The sequence below is a fragment of the Camponotus vicinus genome, unplaced genomic scaffold, assembly GCF_025532165.1.
Source record: "Camponotus vicinus isolate PSW18456_S1 unplaced genomic scaffold, iyCamVici1.0 SCAF_3, whole genome shotgun sequence".
NCBI classification, from domain to species: Eukaryota; Metazoa; Arthropoda; class Insecta; order Hymenoptera; family Formicidae; genus Camponotus; species Camponotus vicinus.
Window position 1 is genome coordinate 8,955,559 of NW_028141967.1, and position 16,693 is coordinate 8,972,251.

At 29.1% G+C, this 16,693-nt stretch overlaps 2 protein-coding genes across 2 annotated transcripts; one reads left to right on the top strand and one right to left on the bottom strand.

Annotated features, from left to right (window-relative positions):
* Positions 1 to 2,649: 2,649 nt before the first annotated feature.
* On the bottom strand, positions 2,650 to 4,317 carry LOC145968746 (uncharacterized). Its single transcript, XM_083094461.1, has 3 exons — positions 4,275 to 4,317; positions 3,601 to 3,971; positions 2,650 to 3,225 (listed from the first exon to the last, which is right to left on the bottom strand). Exons 1-3 carry the CDS (start codon positions 4,282 to 4,284, stop codon positions 2,809 to 2,811), a joined length of 798 nt encoding a protein of 265 aa, XP_082950587.1. The 5' UTR covers positions 4,285 to 4,317; the 3' UTR covers positions 2,650 to 2,808.
* Positions 4,318 to 12,308: 7,991 nt separating this feature from the next.
* Positions 12,309 to 15,605, top strand: LOC145968909 (uncharacterized). The gene has a single exon (XM_083094798.1). It carries the CDS (start codon positions 12,345 to 12,347, stop codon positions 15,603 to 15,605), a length of 3,261 nt encoding a protein of 1,086 aa, XP_082950924.1. The 5' UTR covers positions 12,309 to 12,344.
* The last annotated feature ends 1,088 nt before the right edge of the window (positions 15,606 to 16,693 follow it).

Here is a 16,693-nt window from a genome sequence, read left to right on the forward strand (position 1 = left end):
AAATTTTTTTATTGATTGCACAGAATTATAATTCCTTCTCCACGATTAAAGTACATATAAAAACAAATCGGGAACCTCCGGGTTTTATATCAAAAAACCAAGAAAATTGAAAAATTACAGTTTTTTTATCAGCTTCTGACGTCAACCCGTAACAAAATTTGCTTAATATAAAAATGTTGCAGTTTATATGTACAAAATAACATAGCTTCCTGTTAGAGATTGCATGAAGGAATATAAATAAACTTTTAGAAATGAGTTTAGAATCGTAGTAAAAATAATTTCGGTACGCAAAATTTTCGTGCATATTGTTGAGTGTGAGACTGCGATACAAGAGTAAAACAGAGCAGTAGATTAGTTGCCCGATATCGCGATAGATGGCGCCACAATCGGTTTGTGTGACAAGGAGAGACAATCTCGCACTATCTTTATCTCTTTCATACCGTATGTCACGCATGATGCGCATGAAGCAACAAAAAATCTATAGGTTGCGTTACGTATATTATAGATTTTATGTCACTTCATGTGTATCATGCATGAATCGGAAAATAGAGATAGTTACATGTACGCGCACACTGATGCATTACATTCCTGCGTACCTTTTTTCTCTTATTGTTAGATGTACACTCATTTTGTTTCTTTCTAATCACTCACTACATATTGCTCTGTTTTCAGCACATATATATTCGACCACATGTTTACTCGTTCTCTCTCTCTCTCTCTCTCTCTCTCTCTCTCTCTCTCTCTCTCTCTCTCTCTCTCTCTCTCTCTCTCTGTCAGAAATGCATTAATATATTTTTCCATTTTGGCTTTTATTCTTTTTATTCTTTTTCTATAAAAATATAATTTATGCATTTTCTTTTTATATCATACACGAAATATGCAATAAGTTACTTTCTCTTTCTATTTTACTATTCTAAATACATCAATATAATATAATTTGTAAATATTTTTTACATTTGTTTTAAAAATAATATTTATGACAATTGATTATTATTTACAACTTTTGTATTATTATTTACAATTTATTTATTAATTGATAAAGAGAAAAAAGCAAATTTGATATATTTTATCGATTTATGTTATAAAACATATATAAACGCATAAATAAAAAAATATTGTATATATATATATATATATATTTATATATATATATATATATATATATATATATACATATATATTTCAATGGATACACGCACGCGCGCGCGCGCACATATACACATATGCATACACAGTACAATTTCATAATAAATGTGTATATTTATAAACTTGTCTATTTTTATAACTAAGGAATTTAGAAATTTATTTTTACATTATTGTCGAACATTAAAATAATTTATATATATATATATATATATATATATATATATATATATATATATTGTATATATATCTCGTCAAAGTTCATTATAGTTCATTATATTTTTTCTCTATAAACTTTCTTCCTATTTTTCTAATATAAAAATGCATTAATTTATGCATTTTTCTTTTATAGCATACATAAAATATGTAATTAGTTACTTTCTTTTTATTTTGCTATTCTAAATATATGTATATAATGTAATCTGTACATATTCTTTACATTTACTACACAAATGATATTTATGAGAATAGATTGTTATTTACAGCAATTAATTAATTTATAAAAAAGAAAATTTGATATATTTTATAAATTTTTTTATGTTATGAAGCATGTATATAAAATGGTACAGTACAATTTCACAATAAATGTGTATATTTATAAGCTGTAGAATATTAATAAAAAAGTAAACTTTTTCTTTGAGTATATTACAATTATACATATATATATACATATATATATATATATATATATATATATATATATATATATATGTATAATTGTAATATACTCAAAGAAAAAGTTTATTTTTTTATTAATATAAACTACAGCTTATAAATACACACATTTATTGTGAAATTGTACTGTACCATTTTATATACATGCTTCATAACATAAAAAAATTTATAAAATATATCAAATTTTCTTTTTTATAAATTAATTAATTGCTGTAAATAACAATCTATTCTCATAAATATCATTTGTGTAGTAAATGTAAAGAATATGTACAGATTACATTATATACATATATTTAAAATAGCAAAATAAAAAGAAAGTAACTAATTGCATATTTTATGTATGCTATAAAAGAAAAATGCATAAATTAATGCATTTTTATATTAGAAAAATAGGAAGAAAGTTTATAGAGAAAAAATATAATGAACTATAATGAACTTTCACGATATATATATATATATATATATATATATATATATATATAAATGAACGTCAATAGCCAAATATGCGAGGAGCATGAAACAAAACGATATGTATTGAACGAGCGATTAGATAGAACACACGCACACATACACTCTTATATATATTAAAAGAAAACTATATATATATGTTCTTTTTATATAGGAAATATATAAGAAAGAGCTAAAGGTGTGTGTAAAGAGAGATAGAATATTTAACCAATATTATAATATCAATAAATTTATAAATAAAATTTAAAAAAAAAGAGGGAAATATGAAAAATGATTAAAATAAAATTTAAAATAGTATGTAAAAGTGGGAATAAATGAAATGGAGGGGGAATAAAGGAACGTATAAATAAATAAGTATAAAAATATTAAAAATTAAATTTATTTTATATTTTTTACACAACATACGCAAGTAATAATAAGTAATAATAAGTGTAATATGCATGCGCCCGCGCGCGTGTGTGTATGTGTATGAAATAAAAACTTATAATGTCATATTATAATGTCAATAAATTTATAAATACTCTATTTAAACGTTACATAAGGGGAAGGCGCAAACATATATGATGGTGCGGAAGACGCAGGTACATAAGTTGGTGTGGGTGGCACCGGCACGTAATTTGACGGTGCGGGAGGCGCAGTCGTGTATCCTAATGGTGCAGGTGTTACGTATTGTGTGGGTGGCGCGGGAAGATATCCTGTCGCTGCAGCAGGCGCGAGCGTGTATCCTACCGATGCGGGCACATATCCTGCCGATGCAGGTACATATCCTACCGACGCGGGCACATATCCTGCCGATGCAGGCACGAATCCTGCCGATGCGTAGGGAGCAGGCATATATCCTGGGGCCGTATATCGTGGTTCCATTAAAACACGTCGCATACCAGCGACGTGTCTTTTTCGCTCGCGAGTTACCGCCCGCCGCACTGCATCATTGATACGCTGAAAAAAATATATAAAAATTAAATATTAATATTTTTAGAAACATACACTCTCTCACACATATATCTTTAATTATTTTTAACTATATAAAAATGACAAAAAAAACAACTCATGTATGTATATTCATCGATGAAGAAAGGAAATAAAAAAATATACATTGTAATTGAATAAATTCGTCGGCCCCATTACCAGCGTCGCGCGCGATACACACACATGCGCGCGCGCGTGTGTGTGTTGGATCATGCACGATGCTAATAATGCCACCAACAATTTATCCACAATTATAATAATATATATTTATAGTTATATAATATATAATATATATTTAATATATAATCAATAATATTTTTTCATATAAAATATAATTTTACTTACTTTTTTATCGTTTACTATTTTTCCCGTTTCCGCCGTTTCTGCCTTCCGTGTATACACGTTATTTGATGATGTGGGCATCATCATCCGTGTCTCCCTTGTGTCTGCTGGTGGCGTCATCGCCATGGCACAGGAAACGTGACTTTCTTGTGGCGTCGTCGCCATAGCACAGGAAGTGTGACTGTCTTGTGGCATTGCCGTCATGGCACAAGAAGTGCCATGACTTCCTAGTGCCGTCGTCGCCATGGCACTTCTTGTGCCATGATGTCCTAGCGACGTCGTCTTCGCTATCGTTGCCGTCGTTGCCGTCGTTGCCGCCGTTGCCGCCGCCATTGTTGTCGGGGTTTTACCGCGAATACTGCCCTCGCTTTTAGCTAGCAAATAATAAATATATTTATAATTTTTATCTATTTTATATGAAAAATAAGCGAATAAGTAAGCGAGTAAGCGCGCGCGCGCACGCGAGAGAGGGAGAGAGAGAGAGACAGGAGAGAGGAGAGAGGAGAGAAGAAAGTCTATGAAATACAAGTTTTTACAGTTGACGAATGTAGAATATCATAATTTATGCACTGTAATACTGTCTATAAAATTTGATATTATATATATCTGTCAACTATTAAAGAATCAGAGAAGTATTAATTGAGAAGCGAATATTTGAAAATAAATATTGTACTTACATCTACCCATCGCGCTCGTTGAGACGTTGCTCGGCGTCCGCTCGGCAGCTCAACTCGAAGACAACTGATTTTCTGGCCGTTCCCAACCATCGAGAATATTTTTTGTTTTTCGGACACATTCGTAAATGGTAAATAAACTCGCGTGAGCACGTGCACAGTTGCCATGCGATTGGTCATTTGTGATATGATGTACACAAAACCGCGCGACTTTACGTATTACTATCAGACATGTTTTTATCGCTTGTTCTTCGGCTTCTCGAGTGAGCTTGAAAATCTCCAGATCTTATCTTATCTTATAATCACGGCTTGTCTTCATAAAAATTAAAATTTTTATTTCGCATTTTTTCAATTTGAAAATAATTGCAATGGATTAATGGGATTTTTGCGATTAAAATGACACCAAACTTGATATAAATCGGATCATTTTTAATTAAATAAATTATTAATTTTTAATTACATATTTAATTAAAAATGATCCGATTTATATCGTGTTTGGTGTCATTTTAATCACAAAAATCCCATTAATCCATTGCAATTATTTTCAATTTGACAAAATGCGAAATAAAAATTTTAATTTCTACGATATTTAAATGCCTCAGTTGTTATAGATAAGGAAAGATCTCCGATGTCGTTGAAGCAAGAGCGAGAAGGAGTAAGGAGCAAGCGAGATGAAAGAATTCCGAAGTCTCGCTCGCCAGGCTCGCTTTTTCTTATCTTCAGATATATATATGTCATCTTACTATGGAAAAAAAAATTTTCTCTTTCGCATTTTTTCAACTTGAAAATCATTGCAATGGATTAATGGGATTTTTGCGATTGAAATGACACCAAACTTGACATAAATCGGATCATTTTTAATTAAATAAATTATTAATTTTTAATTACATATTTAATTAAAAATGATCCGATTTATATCGTGTTTGGTGTCATTTTAATCACAAAAATCCCATTAATCCATTGCAATTATTTTCAATTTGACAAAATGCGAAATAAAAATTTTAATTTCTACGATATTTAAATGCCTCAGTTGTTATAGATAAGGAAAGATCTCCGATGTCGTTGAAGCAAGAGCGAGAAGGAGTAAGGAGCAAGCGAGATGAAAGAGTTCCGAAGTCTCGCTCGCCACAGGCTCGCTTTTTCTTATCTTCAGATATATATATATATTCTTACTATGGAAAATAAAAATTTTCTATTTCGCATTTTCTCGACTCGAAAATAATTGCAATGGATTAATGGGATTTTTGTGATTAAAATGACACCAAACACGATATAAATCGGATCATTTTTAATTAAATATGTAATTAAAAATTAATAATTTATTTAATTAAAAATGATCCGATTTATGTCAAGTTTGGTGTCATTTTAATCGCAAAAATCCCATTAATCCATTGCAATGATTTTCAAGTTGAAAAAATGCGAAAGAGAAAATTTTTTTTTCCATAGTAAGATGACATATATATATCTGAAGATAAGAAAAAGCGAGCCTGGCGAGCGAGATTTCGGAACTCTTTCATCTCGCTTGCTCCTTACTCCTTCTCGTTCTTGCTTCAACGACATCGGAGATCTTTCCTTATCTATAACAACTGAGGCATTTAAATATCGTAGAAATTAAAATTTTTATTTCGCATTTTGTCAAATTGAAAATAATTGCAATGGATTAATGGGATTTTTGTGATTAAAATGACACCAAACATGACATAAATCGGATCATTTTTCATTAAATATGTAATTAAAAATTAATTTATTTAATTAAAAATGGTCCGATTTGGTATTTTAATCGCAAAGATCCATTAATCCATTACAATTATCTTCAAATAACAAAAATACGATATATAATATTTTTATTTTTATGTGGACGAGAATATTTGGAATTGTTACGTTTATAAAGATGCGCGCAAATTTAATTCTTTTAATGAAGCAATTATAAGGACTACAATCGCTATCGTGATTAGTCGGTTACGAGTCTATTTGCTTTCCAAATTTGCACATATCAGAAATTTGTCGACAATCTCATATTATTGCGTTTTAATAATTCGCGCAAGAAAATGCACTTTTATGAAAAAGCTATTAACATTCTTTCTCTCTCTCTCTTTTCTTTTTTATAATGATTATATTGTAAATATGTAAATACTTTACACACACATACATACGCGCGCGCGCATGTGTGTGTGTGTGTGTAAATATGTGTGTGTGTATATGTATAAAGTATTTACTATATATTTACTATGAAAAGAATAGAGCAAATCTGTACGCGCAATCAGATGATCGCGAGCTCGTGTATATGTCGACTCCACCTTACTCCGCCCATCCAGACTATCAGTACAGCCTAGCAGTTACGCGTAACAAGAAAACAGCGCGAGAATTGAGTAAACCGTTATAACGCGTTATAACGTGTTCAGAAAACAGTCTGTAGAAAAGAATTCTAATACAATATTTTAGTGTTTTTTTATAGTGTATTATAATGTTGTTATTATAATAGTGTGTGCACATAATGGGGAAAAAATATGATTATAAGCATTTGCCTCTAAATCAACGCCGAGTTTCGTTCAAAAAAGGCTGGATCAAAAGGTTAGTATTTCATTTATCATATTTATTTTCGTAATAAAAGGATGGAGGAAAGAAAGAGAGAGAGAATGAATAAATAAATGAGTGAGAGAATGAATGAGTGAATGGCGAAGGAATGGTTGTGTAAATGCCGTAAAGCGATATATATTATTGATCGTTCGTATTGAGCGTCACTGAATATTATTGAGCATAAGATATTGATAGAGAGAAATACAACTATTTTTCTTTTGTTCTAATTTTCAACATTTACTTTTTCTTAGTTTTCGACATTTACAATCACAATCAATGCTAACGATCGATTTATTGTCATTTGCGGCACTTATATACATTTTTAGTCACTGACATATTCTCTTTTTGTTTTCCCCATCTTTATTTATGTATAAATATATTTGTTTGTTACTGTATGTGCATCGTATATAATCTGCATATGCTGTGTGATAGCAATAACTTTAAAGTTATTCTACAGGTTATTTTCACATATTTCCTTCTTACTCATAATTTTCTCATGGTTTTTTAATACTTAATAGAAATACTTTTTAATACTTTATGGAAATTAATAATTTGTAATTTATTTGTTACACAGCATTAAAATTAAAGTTAAAATTAAGGTAAAAAAGCTATTGTTGTATATTTTATTAATGAAATCATAATCATATTAATTATCTTTTTTACAAATTTGCAATAATTTTTTTATTAATCAGAGAAAAACATTTTATTATAATTTTTTATTTGCTGTAATATTTAAATTAATTCTATCTTTGATAATTAATATGTATTCTCTCTCTCTCTCTCTATCTTCCTATAAGTAATATATATTATACCTTTAATGTCACATTATTTATTTGGAGAGTTTTTATATAATTTTTATATATTTTTGTAACAATTCCAAAAATTATTTTTCATTATCCCTTATTCAACTAAATGATATACTATATATTTCATCATTTTAATTTTATTTAATATTGGTATATAATATGAAATATATGAAATCTAAATATTTTAATAACTTATTCATCTATTAATCAAATTACTATTTTATCAATTACTAGTTTATTACTATTATTAATTTGTATGAAAAATATTTTTGCTTTATACATTTTATTTTTTACAAAATAATTTTAGATGTAAGATTTTGATTGTGTTTATTTTTAAAATATTCAATATTTATATTAACTACATGTCATTATAAAATTTTAATATTATCTCATTATCTTTAACATTTAATGTAGCCACCAATTTTATTTCTCCTCCAATATACCAATTTTTCCAGTTTTTCCTATATAATTTTTTTTTAAATAATAGAGTCTCTCTACATTGAAAAGAAGTATTCAATTCAATTCACGATCCTCTTAATAATTAATTCATTACATGTTATTTTTATTCATATTAATTATTGTAATTTATTAATTATAATATTTAAATATTATAATTATAATTTTCTTTTATAATTTTAAATCTCAGCTTTTAATAAATTTTTATGAACTTTTTTTTTTAATTTTTATGAAGTTTAATTTAAAAAAAAAAAGGTTTTATCTTATCATATTTTTGAGGGTTTTTATAATTATACTAATTTGTATTATATCAGAATTTTTTTTAAATATAAAATATATTAATATTTATAAAATATACAATTTTCTATTAACAATTTTAAATTAAATTTTTGTTTTAAGATTTTAAGTTATTTTCATCTAAATTTTAAGCTTGCAAAGTTAAATAAATACATCTAATGTTATATAAATCTTACTAATGTTTTATTTAAATATTTTAATTTTTATTTTCAAATTTTTTTAAATTTGCAATTTAATAATTTTTATGAAACTATAAAATAATTTAATGTAAATACGTAATAATTTTTTAAAATAAATTTTAATAGTATTTGAACAGAAAGTTTATTAATATTTGATTATAATTACATTATTTATATATTTTAAATAAATAAACAACGAATATAGTAATTTAATAAGAAGATTAAATATAATAAAATTTAATATATATATAAATTTTATATAATTTTAAATATAATTTGAAAATTATATATGAAAATTAAATTATAATAATAATTACATTATTATATTTCTTTAATATATTTATAATAGATATATTCTGATATAACAAATTTATTATTTTATGATTTTATTTTATTCTTAAAACTTATAAATAATATCAATAGACATCATATTAAAGTATCTTAATTTTTATTTATAATATATGTTTAAATTTACATAATTGACACAATATAATTTTAAAAAATAAAATATTTTAATAAAATATAATTTTGTTTATTATTTTCGTAAAATATTTTTTTCTATTGTTTGCTATATTTATTTTCTATTATACTAAGTAATGCAAAATGTATAGAAATCACTTATAGTGTAATTATATATATAAATTATAGGAACTTTCCCAAAAATTTAATTCTAAATATTAAATATATTATTAATGAAATACATTCAGTACAAATTTTACTATTACTAAAACTATATAATATAAATATCTAATATAATGTAAATATATATAAATTATTATTTAACAATAAAATAAAATTATTGTAAAAAATTTAATTTATATTATATGTATTTAATTTTATATATACTTTATTAAAAAAAAATAATTTAAAAATAAAAATAATGTATTTATTAACAAAAATTAAAATGAGCATTGATCTAATTTAAATTAAAAATAAATAAAATTAAAATTTGGCTGAAATAGTAATAACTAAAATTAAATTAAATAAATCAAAATTGGCAAATCAGAGCCACAGCGCGGTAATTGGAGCGCAGAGAAGACACAACACGTCCTTCTTTCTGATTACTCGTACATTTATAAATTAAAAAAATTACGAAAAAAAGCGAACATTTCGGATTATATTTGATCCCTCTTTAGCGTAATGTCAACAAAATATTACAAATTCATTACACCCAATAATACATTAAATTAAAAATTAAAATTAAATAAAATAAATAAAAATACTGATAAGTCGGTGTATAAATATTAATAGATAAGCCAAAGATTTTTTTATTAATTTAATCAAATTATTCTGTGTAGCTTATTTATTAATATTAATATAACGCTTATTATTACTTTATTTATTTATTTCATTTTTATACGATTATAATGAGCATAAATATATCTTTATTAAAAGGAAATTATTTATATTTGATTACACTCTTATTTGTAAGTTATTTATAAGTTTACATATTGCTTCAAATTAATTTTTATGTTTTGTAAGATTAATGCAAAATGAACTTAATTTTAAATGTAATAAATTTTTATTATACATTATTAAAATTATATAAATTATTTAACTTTCATGTTTTTAAATTATAAATTAAATTTTATTTAATTCATCATATATATTTCTTACAGATTATCTTCGTAACATGAATTTAAAATTAAAGCAAATAAATGTTCAAAATATTGTATATTTACATAAGCACCTTTTTAATAATATCATTAGGTTACATGTTGTTTATTAATATTTTTATATAGTAATTTCTTTGTTATTGTTAATATTTCTTAAATAAAGTCAATTTTATTAGAAAAAATTAATTAATTTAACATTATATTATTCAAGATATAAATTTCATACATATATACAGGATAAGGAAAAAAGGTCGGAACCCCGAAATATTTCGAAAAATAAAAGTTTTATAGAAAATTGTTTCATACAAATGTTGTAGGGTTTAAAAAGGTGCAAGGTTTAAATATACAGGGTGAGCCATTTTAAGTTACCCACCCCAATAACTTTTTTATTTTTCAATGTACAACAAAATGTTTCAAATAAAAGTTACTTGAATTCGAGGGGGACAGAAGCTGGTGGCAAAAATTTGACTTTGGATAGTCATTTAAAGATCACATAAAGGTCACCTTTAATTTCTTAAATGAAACCTACTATTTTTCATTGCATATTGTTGTAGCTTATCTCGAGAGCTTTCCAAAACACTATAATTAAGTACCTTTTCGTTAAGTACTTTTTAAGTTATGAGGCTTGAAATAATGTCTTAATTTTACATAAACCGTAAAATATCTTGTAAAATATTCATTTTTCGATTATCTTACCTTAATACTTCTACGTACAAAATAATGAGAGGAATCAATTGGTGTAAAGAAAACATAATTGTTTCGAAAAAAAAAATGTAATTGTTAATTGCAAATTAAACCACCCAAGGTCAAACTGATAAGATCAGTAAATAAATATATATATTTTTATATTTTTCGAGATATTTCGGGTTCCAATCTTTTTTCCTCACCCCGTATATATATATGTGTATGTATATGTGTGTAATTTCGAAAAATAAGGTCAGAAAAGTAATAACACAGTCTTTTGCTTATCTTTACATCTCAATTAAAAATGTATAGTATTATATAATAGTAGTTAGTCCCAGAAACGATCTATTCGTGAGCTGGTTGTTTGAAGAAATGTTTCACACCAGATGCGGTTTGCATGTGCGCTCTGGTTGTTAGAAATATATTTTATCCCAGAGGCGATCTATTCGTGAGCTGGTTGTTTGAAGAAATCTTTCACACTAGATGCGGTTTGCATGTGCGCTCTGGTTGTTAGAAATATATTTTATCCCAGAGGCGATATATTCGTGAGCTGGTTGTTTGAAGAAATCTTTCACACTAGATGCGGTTTGCATGTGCGCTCTGGTTGTTAGAAATATATTTTATCCCAGAGGCGATATATTCGTGAGCTGGTTGTTTGAAGAAATCTTTCACACTAGATGCGGTTTGCATGTGCGCTCTGGTTGTTAGAAATATATTTTATCCCAGAGGCGATCTATTCGTGAGCTGGTTGTTTGAAGAAATGTTTCACACCAGATGCGGTTTGCATGTGCGCTCTGGTTGTTAGAAATATATTTTATCCCAGAGGCGATCTATTCGTGAGCTGGTTGTTTGAAGAAATGTTTCACACCAGATGCGGTTTGCATGTGCGCTCTGGTTGTTAGAAATATATTTTATCCCAGAGGCGATCTATTCGTGAGCTGGTTGTTTGAAGAAATGTTTCACACCAGATGCGGTTTGCATGTGCGCTCTGGTTGTTAGAAATATATTTTATCCCAGAGGCGATCTATTCGTGAGCTGGTTGTTTGAAGAAATGTTTCACACCAGATGCGGTTTGCATGTGCGCTTTGGTTGTTAGAAAATATTAAAGAGACATTTATGTTATAAAAACATAATCTATTTGCATCATATAATACTTATATTTATCATATTATACTTAATTTTCTATAGTAATTAGTTAAAGATGGATAAGCAAAGGACTGTACTCATTTTTGAGAGGTTTTATTTTTTCAAAATTACATGAAATGATAAAGATAATGTGACATATATTATTATTATAACTATTAATTTTTTTTAAATACTAATCCATTTATTTTTCTTTACAGGCGACAGTTACTGAAGCTATTACAAAGTTGTGAAGAAACAAATGACTCCAGCAGCATTAAGGGTACCAGGGATGAATCCATTGATTTTAAAAAATCGGTAAAACTTTCCGATACGATGGATTCAAAACTTGGTACCCAAATAATGCAGCGCCTAGAGTCTACTTCAAATACAGGTATGTTATCAGAAGTAGATAATCAGAATATTGAACTATGCGACAATAACGAAAATTTTGTTATTGAAAATGGCCCTCTTGATACAAATCGTATCCAGGAAAGTATGCCTGAGGGCCGTCGCATTGTCGACATTTCTTTTATGTGGAATGAAATCCACAGAACCTTTGATAACCATGCGAAAGGAATAGAGTGCCAATTTAAAGATTGGAAACTCGTTAATTCTTATCGCCGTGGGTTCATGACGCAATTGTTCTTCAAGTGCCAAATGTGCAATTATGAAGCTAACATCTGGTCAGAACCCACAGATCCGAAAACATTGGACATAAATACGGCTGCTGTAGCAGGAACTATTACAGTTGGAATTGGTTTTGCCCAATTGGAAGAGCTGTGTGCAGCTATGAACATTCCATGTATGTCTGATAAAACTTACATAAAATATCGAGAAAATGTTATCGATGATTTCGAGGAAACAGCTATGGAAAATATGAAAATAGCTGGCGATGTTGAAAAGCAACTCGCTCTCGAAAGAAAAGAAACAATAAACGGTATTCCGTATATAACTGTTATAGCGGATGGTAGTTGGATGAAGAGATCGTACGGCAACGCCTACGATTCTCTTTCCGGCGTTGGTGCTATAATTGGTTACCGCACAAAAAAGATCCTTTTTGTCGGCGTCCGCAATAAATTTTGCACTATATGTGATATGGCAGAAAGAAGTAGAATCGAACCAAGACACCATAAGTGTTACAAAAATTTCGATCGTAACGCAAGCTCCACGAGTATGGAGAGCGACGCCATTGCAGAAGGCTTTAAAAGTAGCCTAGAAATGCATGGAATAATCTATAGAACAGTTATTGCCGATGGTGATAGCAGCGTATATCAGACCATCATTGATTGCAGACCATATCGCGAACAAATGGTTACCGTTAAAAAAATTGAATGTACAAATCATTTGCTTCGCAATCTGTGCAAAAAGTTGAGGATTGTAGCAGAGACAACTCAGCAAAAAATGCATAGAAAGCATGGTTTCGTCTATCTACGAAATGTTGTAAAAAGCAACATTTTGAAGATACGAAAAGAAGTGATAAAAGCAATTGATTTACGAAAAAAAGAAGAACAACCTGACCATTATAAGGCTATGGAATTACAAAAAGATATATTAAATATTCCTAGCCATATATTTGGTGAACATAAACGATGTCAAGAACGCGGTCGTATTTGTGACTGTGCTGAGGAAATGAAAAAAAATTATGTACCGTTTCTCAAGTTGCACGGTCTTTATCAAAAAGTAGAGAGTGCTATGATATATTTAAGCGCTTATTCCGATAGCTTGTTGCTCAAATTAACCAATAATCCTGCAGAGTCTTTCAATTCGATAATCTGCAAAGAAATTGGTGGAAAGCGCATCAATTTTGGTAATCGAGGCTCCTATAACGCTAGAATTGCGGGGGCAGTTGTGCAATATAATACACAGCAAGTTCTCACGCAAGTGCATAAAAGCATATGTAAAAATGTTCCTCCCATTATCGAGACTTTGGAAGAGCGACGACAAGCAAAAGTTGCAAGAACCAGAGAATCTCGAGAAATGAATGGAAGGCAAAAAAAGTTTAAGCGGGAATCAGGCACAGATAGTTTTTATGGCCCGCAATCACAAAAACCAGATCTCCCATCCTATGTTTTTGAGCAACTTCGACAAAATCATTTGGAAAAGTTGCTTGAAAATGGAAAAAATTGGAGACAAATTGAACGTGATACAATGGAGCAAAGTGAATCTGATTTGTGGCACTCATTGAGACAGGAAATGTTAACGGCGTCTAATTTTGGAATCGTATGTCGTATGAGACCGACAACGTCCTGCGCCGTAATTGTGAAGAATATATTATTTCCTTCTTCTATCGATACCGCGGCTATGAAATATGGTCGCGAGAGAGAAAAAATCGCGAAAGAAGAATTGGCCGTAACATTAAAAAAGGAGATTAAAACTTGCGGATTATTCATTGACATTGAAAATCCATGCTTAGGTGCATCTCCTGACGGACTCATTGATAAAGATGGTCTGGTAGAAATAAAATGTCCTCTATCAGCTGAGCATTTAACAGCGGAAGAGGCCATAAAGACGCTGCCTCAACTAAAAGGCATCTTTAATAAGAAAAATCCAAATAAGATGAATGAGAATCATCGATTTTTCTATCAAATTCAAGGGCAATTAAACGTAACGCAGCGAGATTATTGTATTTTCGCTGTATGGACACCAAAAAGCATGAAAATAGTACGTGTTAATAGAGATAATGTATTTTGGAATAATAAAATGCTGCCCTTTTTAACACGTTTCTATTATGATTGCATGCTTCCAGAAATCTTGGATAGTCGGCATAATAGACATATGCCAATTAGAAATCCAAGATACATAATAGAAGCTCAACAAGAAGCAGCCAAAAAAATAATTAAGCGAAAAAGTCTTCGACAATGTAATTTAGAAGACGAAAACATTATCCAAGAAGATGAATGTTTCGAATCTGAAATAAATATTTCGAATATTTTACCAATGGAAGCAACTATTGTTACTGCTCCGAGTGCAGAACAAGATGACGAATGCATCGTTGTTAGTTACTTGAGTAATAAAGAACTAACTGAAGACGATGTAGCAAAACAAAAACAATTTTTAGATAATTCAGTTGCTCCTTTATATTTGGTAAAGGATAATGTTTTACCTATAAATAGCAAAATAAATGATGAATCATTGGACCGATTTTTACGCGTCATAAGAGATAATTCTCATTTTGAAACCCAAAGTGTGTTATATTTGGAATACCCTCATATAATTGTAGCAAGTCGTAGTAACAAAAGCTTACAAATTATTGGAGGAAATTGTAGTGACCACTGGCGATGTATTTTTTTTGATGGCACCAAGCTTCGAGTGTACGATAGCTTACCTGGTTGTACATACGATAAATTGGTGCCTAAAGAAAAAAATTATATTAATCGCCGTTATCCACTAGTAAATAAAAACAATATAATATTTGAAAAGGTTCAAACACAACCTGATGGCATATGCTGTGGTATTTATGCTGCAGCTTTCGCTACAACGATAGCCTTAGGAGGAAATCCTTGTAAAGAGAAATATTCCACTGATGTGAAATATATGAGGCAACATTTTTTTAAAATTGTAGCAGAAAATAGACTGTCGCCTTTTCCAAAATGAATATCATTGGAAAAAAATGCCTCAATGCAAATATCTCGTTTGCATATATCGGAGAGACGAAACAAATATATTATGGTTGCGTCTCACGGGAATGGGCGATGGAGGGGCCCATTCTATTCTCGATATAAATCTGTTATTTCGATGCTTTTCAGGCAAAAATGTATTATGAAAATATTTATAAATATTACTTATAAATTTTATAAATATACAATATTACATCTCAAACAATTAGTATAATTTTATATTATTAGCTTTTGATTATATTGATTTAACAAACGTCATACATAAATTGTTATTTGTTAGAAAGTTATATGCAAATATCCTTTTTATTGTATATACAGAGTGTCGCAGAGTATTATAGCTGTATAAGCGTTTGTGAAGAAAGCGCAGTAAATTGAAAAAGTCCCCATAGCATTTTACAATTATCGCAATAATAGAAATATTGAATAACATCGGACGAATGTGTATCTCTGCGTGTGTGTCTGAAAAAGAGAGAGAGAGAGAGAGAGAGAGAGAGAGAGAGAGAGAGAAACGCTCGGCCGTTCGAGCTATCGCACGATCCAGTGTGTTAGACATTTTGTCGGCGCGCGGCAAGGGGAGGCACAGCAGGGCACGCCGCTACTATTGGTTACACCGTCATCGTTGCGCTGCGCTGTCCTTCCCCTTGCCGCGCGCCGACAAAATGTCTATCATGCTAGACCGTGCGATAGCTCGAATAGCCGAGCGTTTCTCTCTCTCTTTCTCTCTCTCTCTCTTTTTCAGACACACACGCAGAGATACACATTCGTCCGATGTTATTCAATATTTCTATTATTGCGATAATTGTAAAATGCTATGGGGACTTTTTCAATTTACTGCGCTTTCTTCACAAACGCTTATACAGCTATAATACTCTGCGACACTCTGTATATACAATAAAAAGGATATTTGCATATAACTTTCTACAAATAACAATTTATGTACGACGTTTGTTAAATCAATATAATCAAAAGCTAATAATATAAAATTATACTAATTGTTTGATGTAATACCGTATTCGTAAAATTTATAAATATATAATATTTATAAATATTTTCACAATATATTTT

What these genes read in the sequence shown, in the direction of transcription:
- LOC145968746 (XM_083094461.1), bottom strand. An exon ending in AAATAGTAAACGATAAAAAA is followed by an intron (nt 3,226 to 3,600) that starts GTAAGTAAAATT and finishes TATTTTTTTCAG; the next exon opens with CGTATCAATGATGCAGTGCG.
- LOC145968909 (XM_083094798.1), top strand. Translation starts at nt 12,345, where the DNA reads ATGGATTCAAAACTTGGTACCCAAATAATGCAGCGCCTAGAGTCTACT.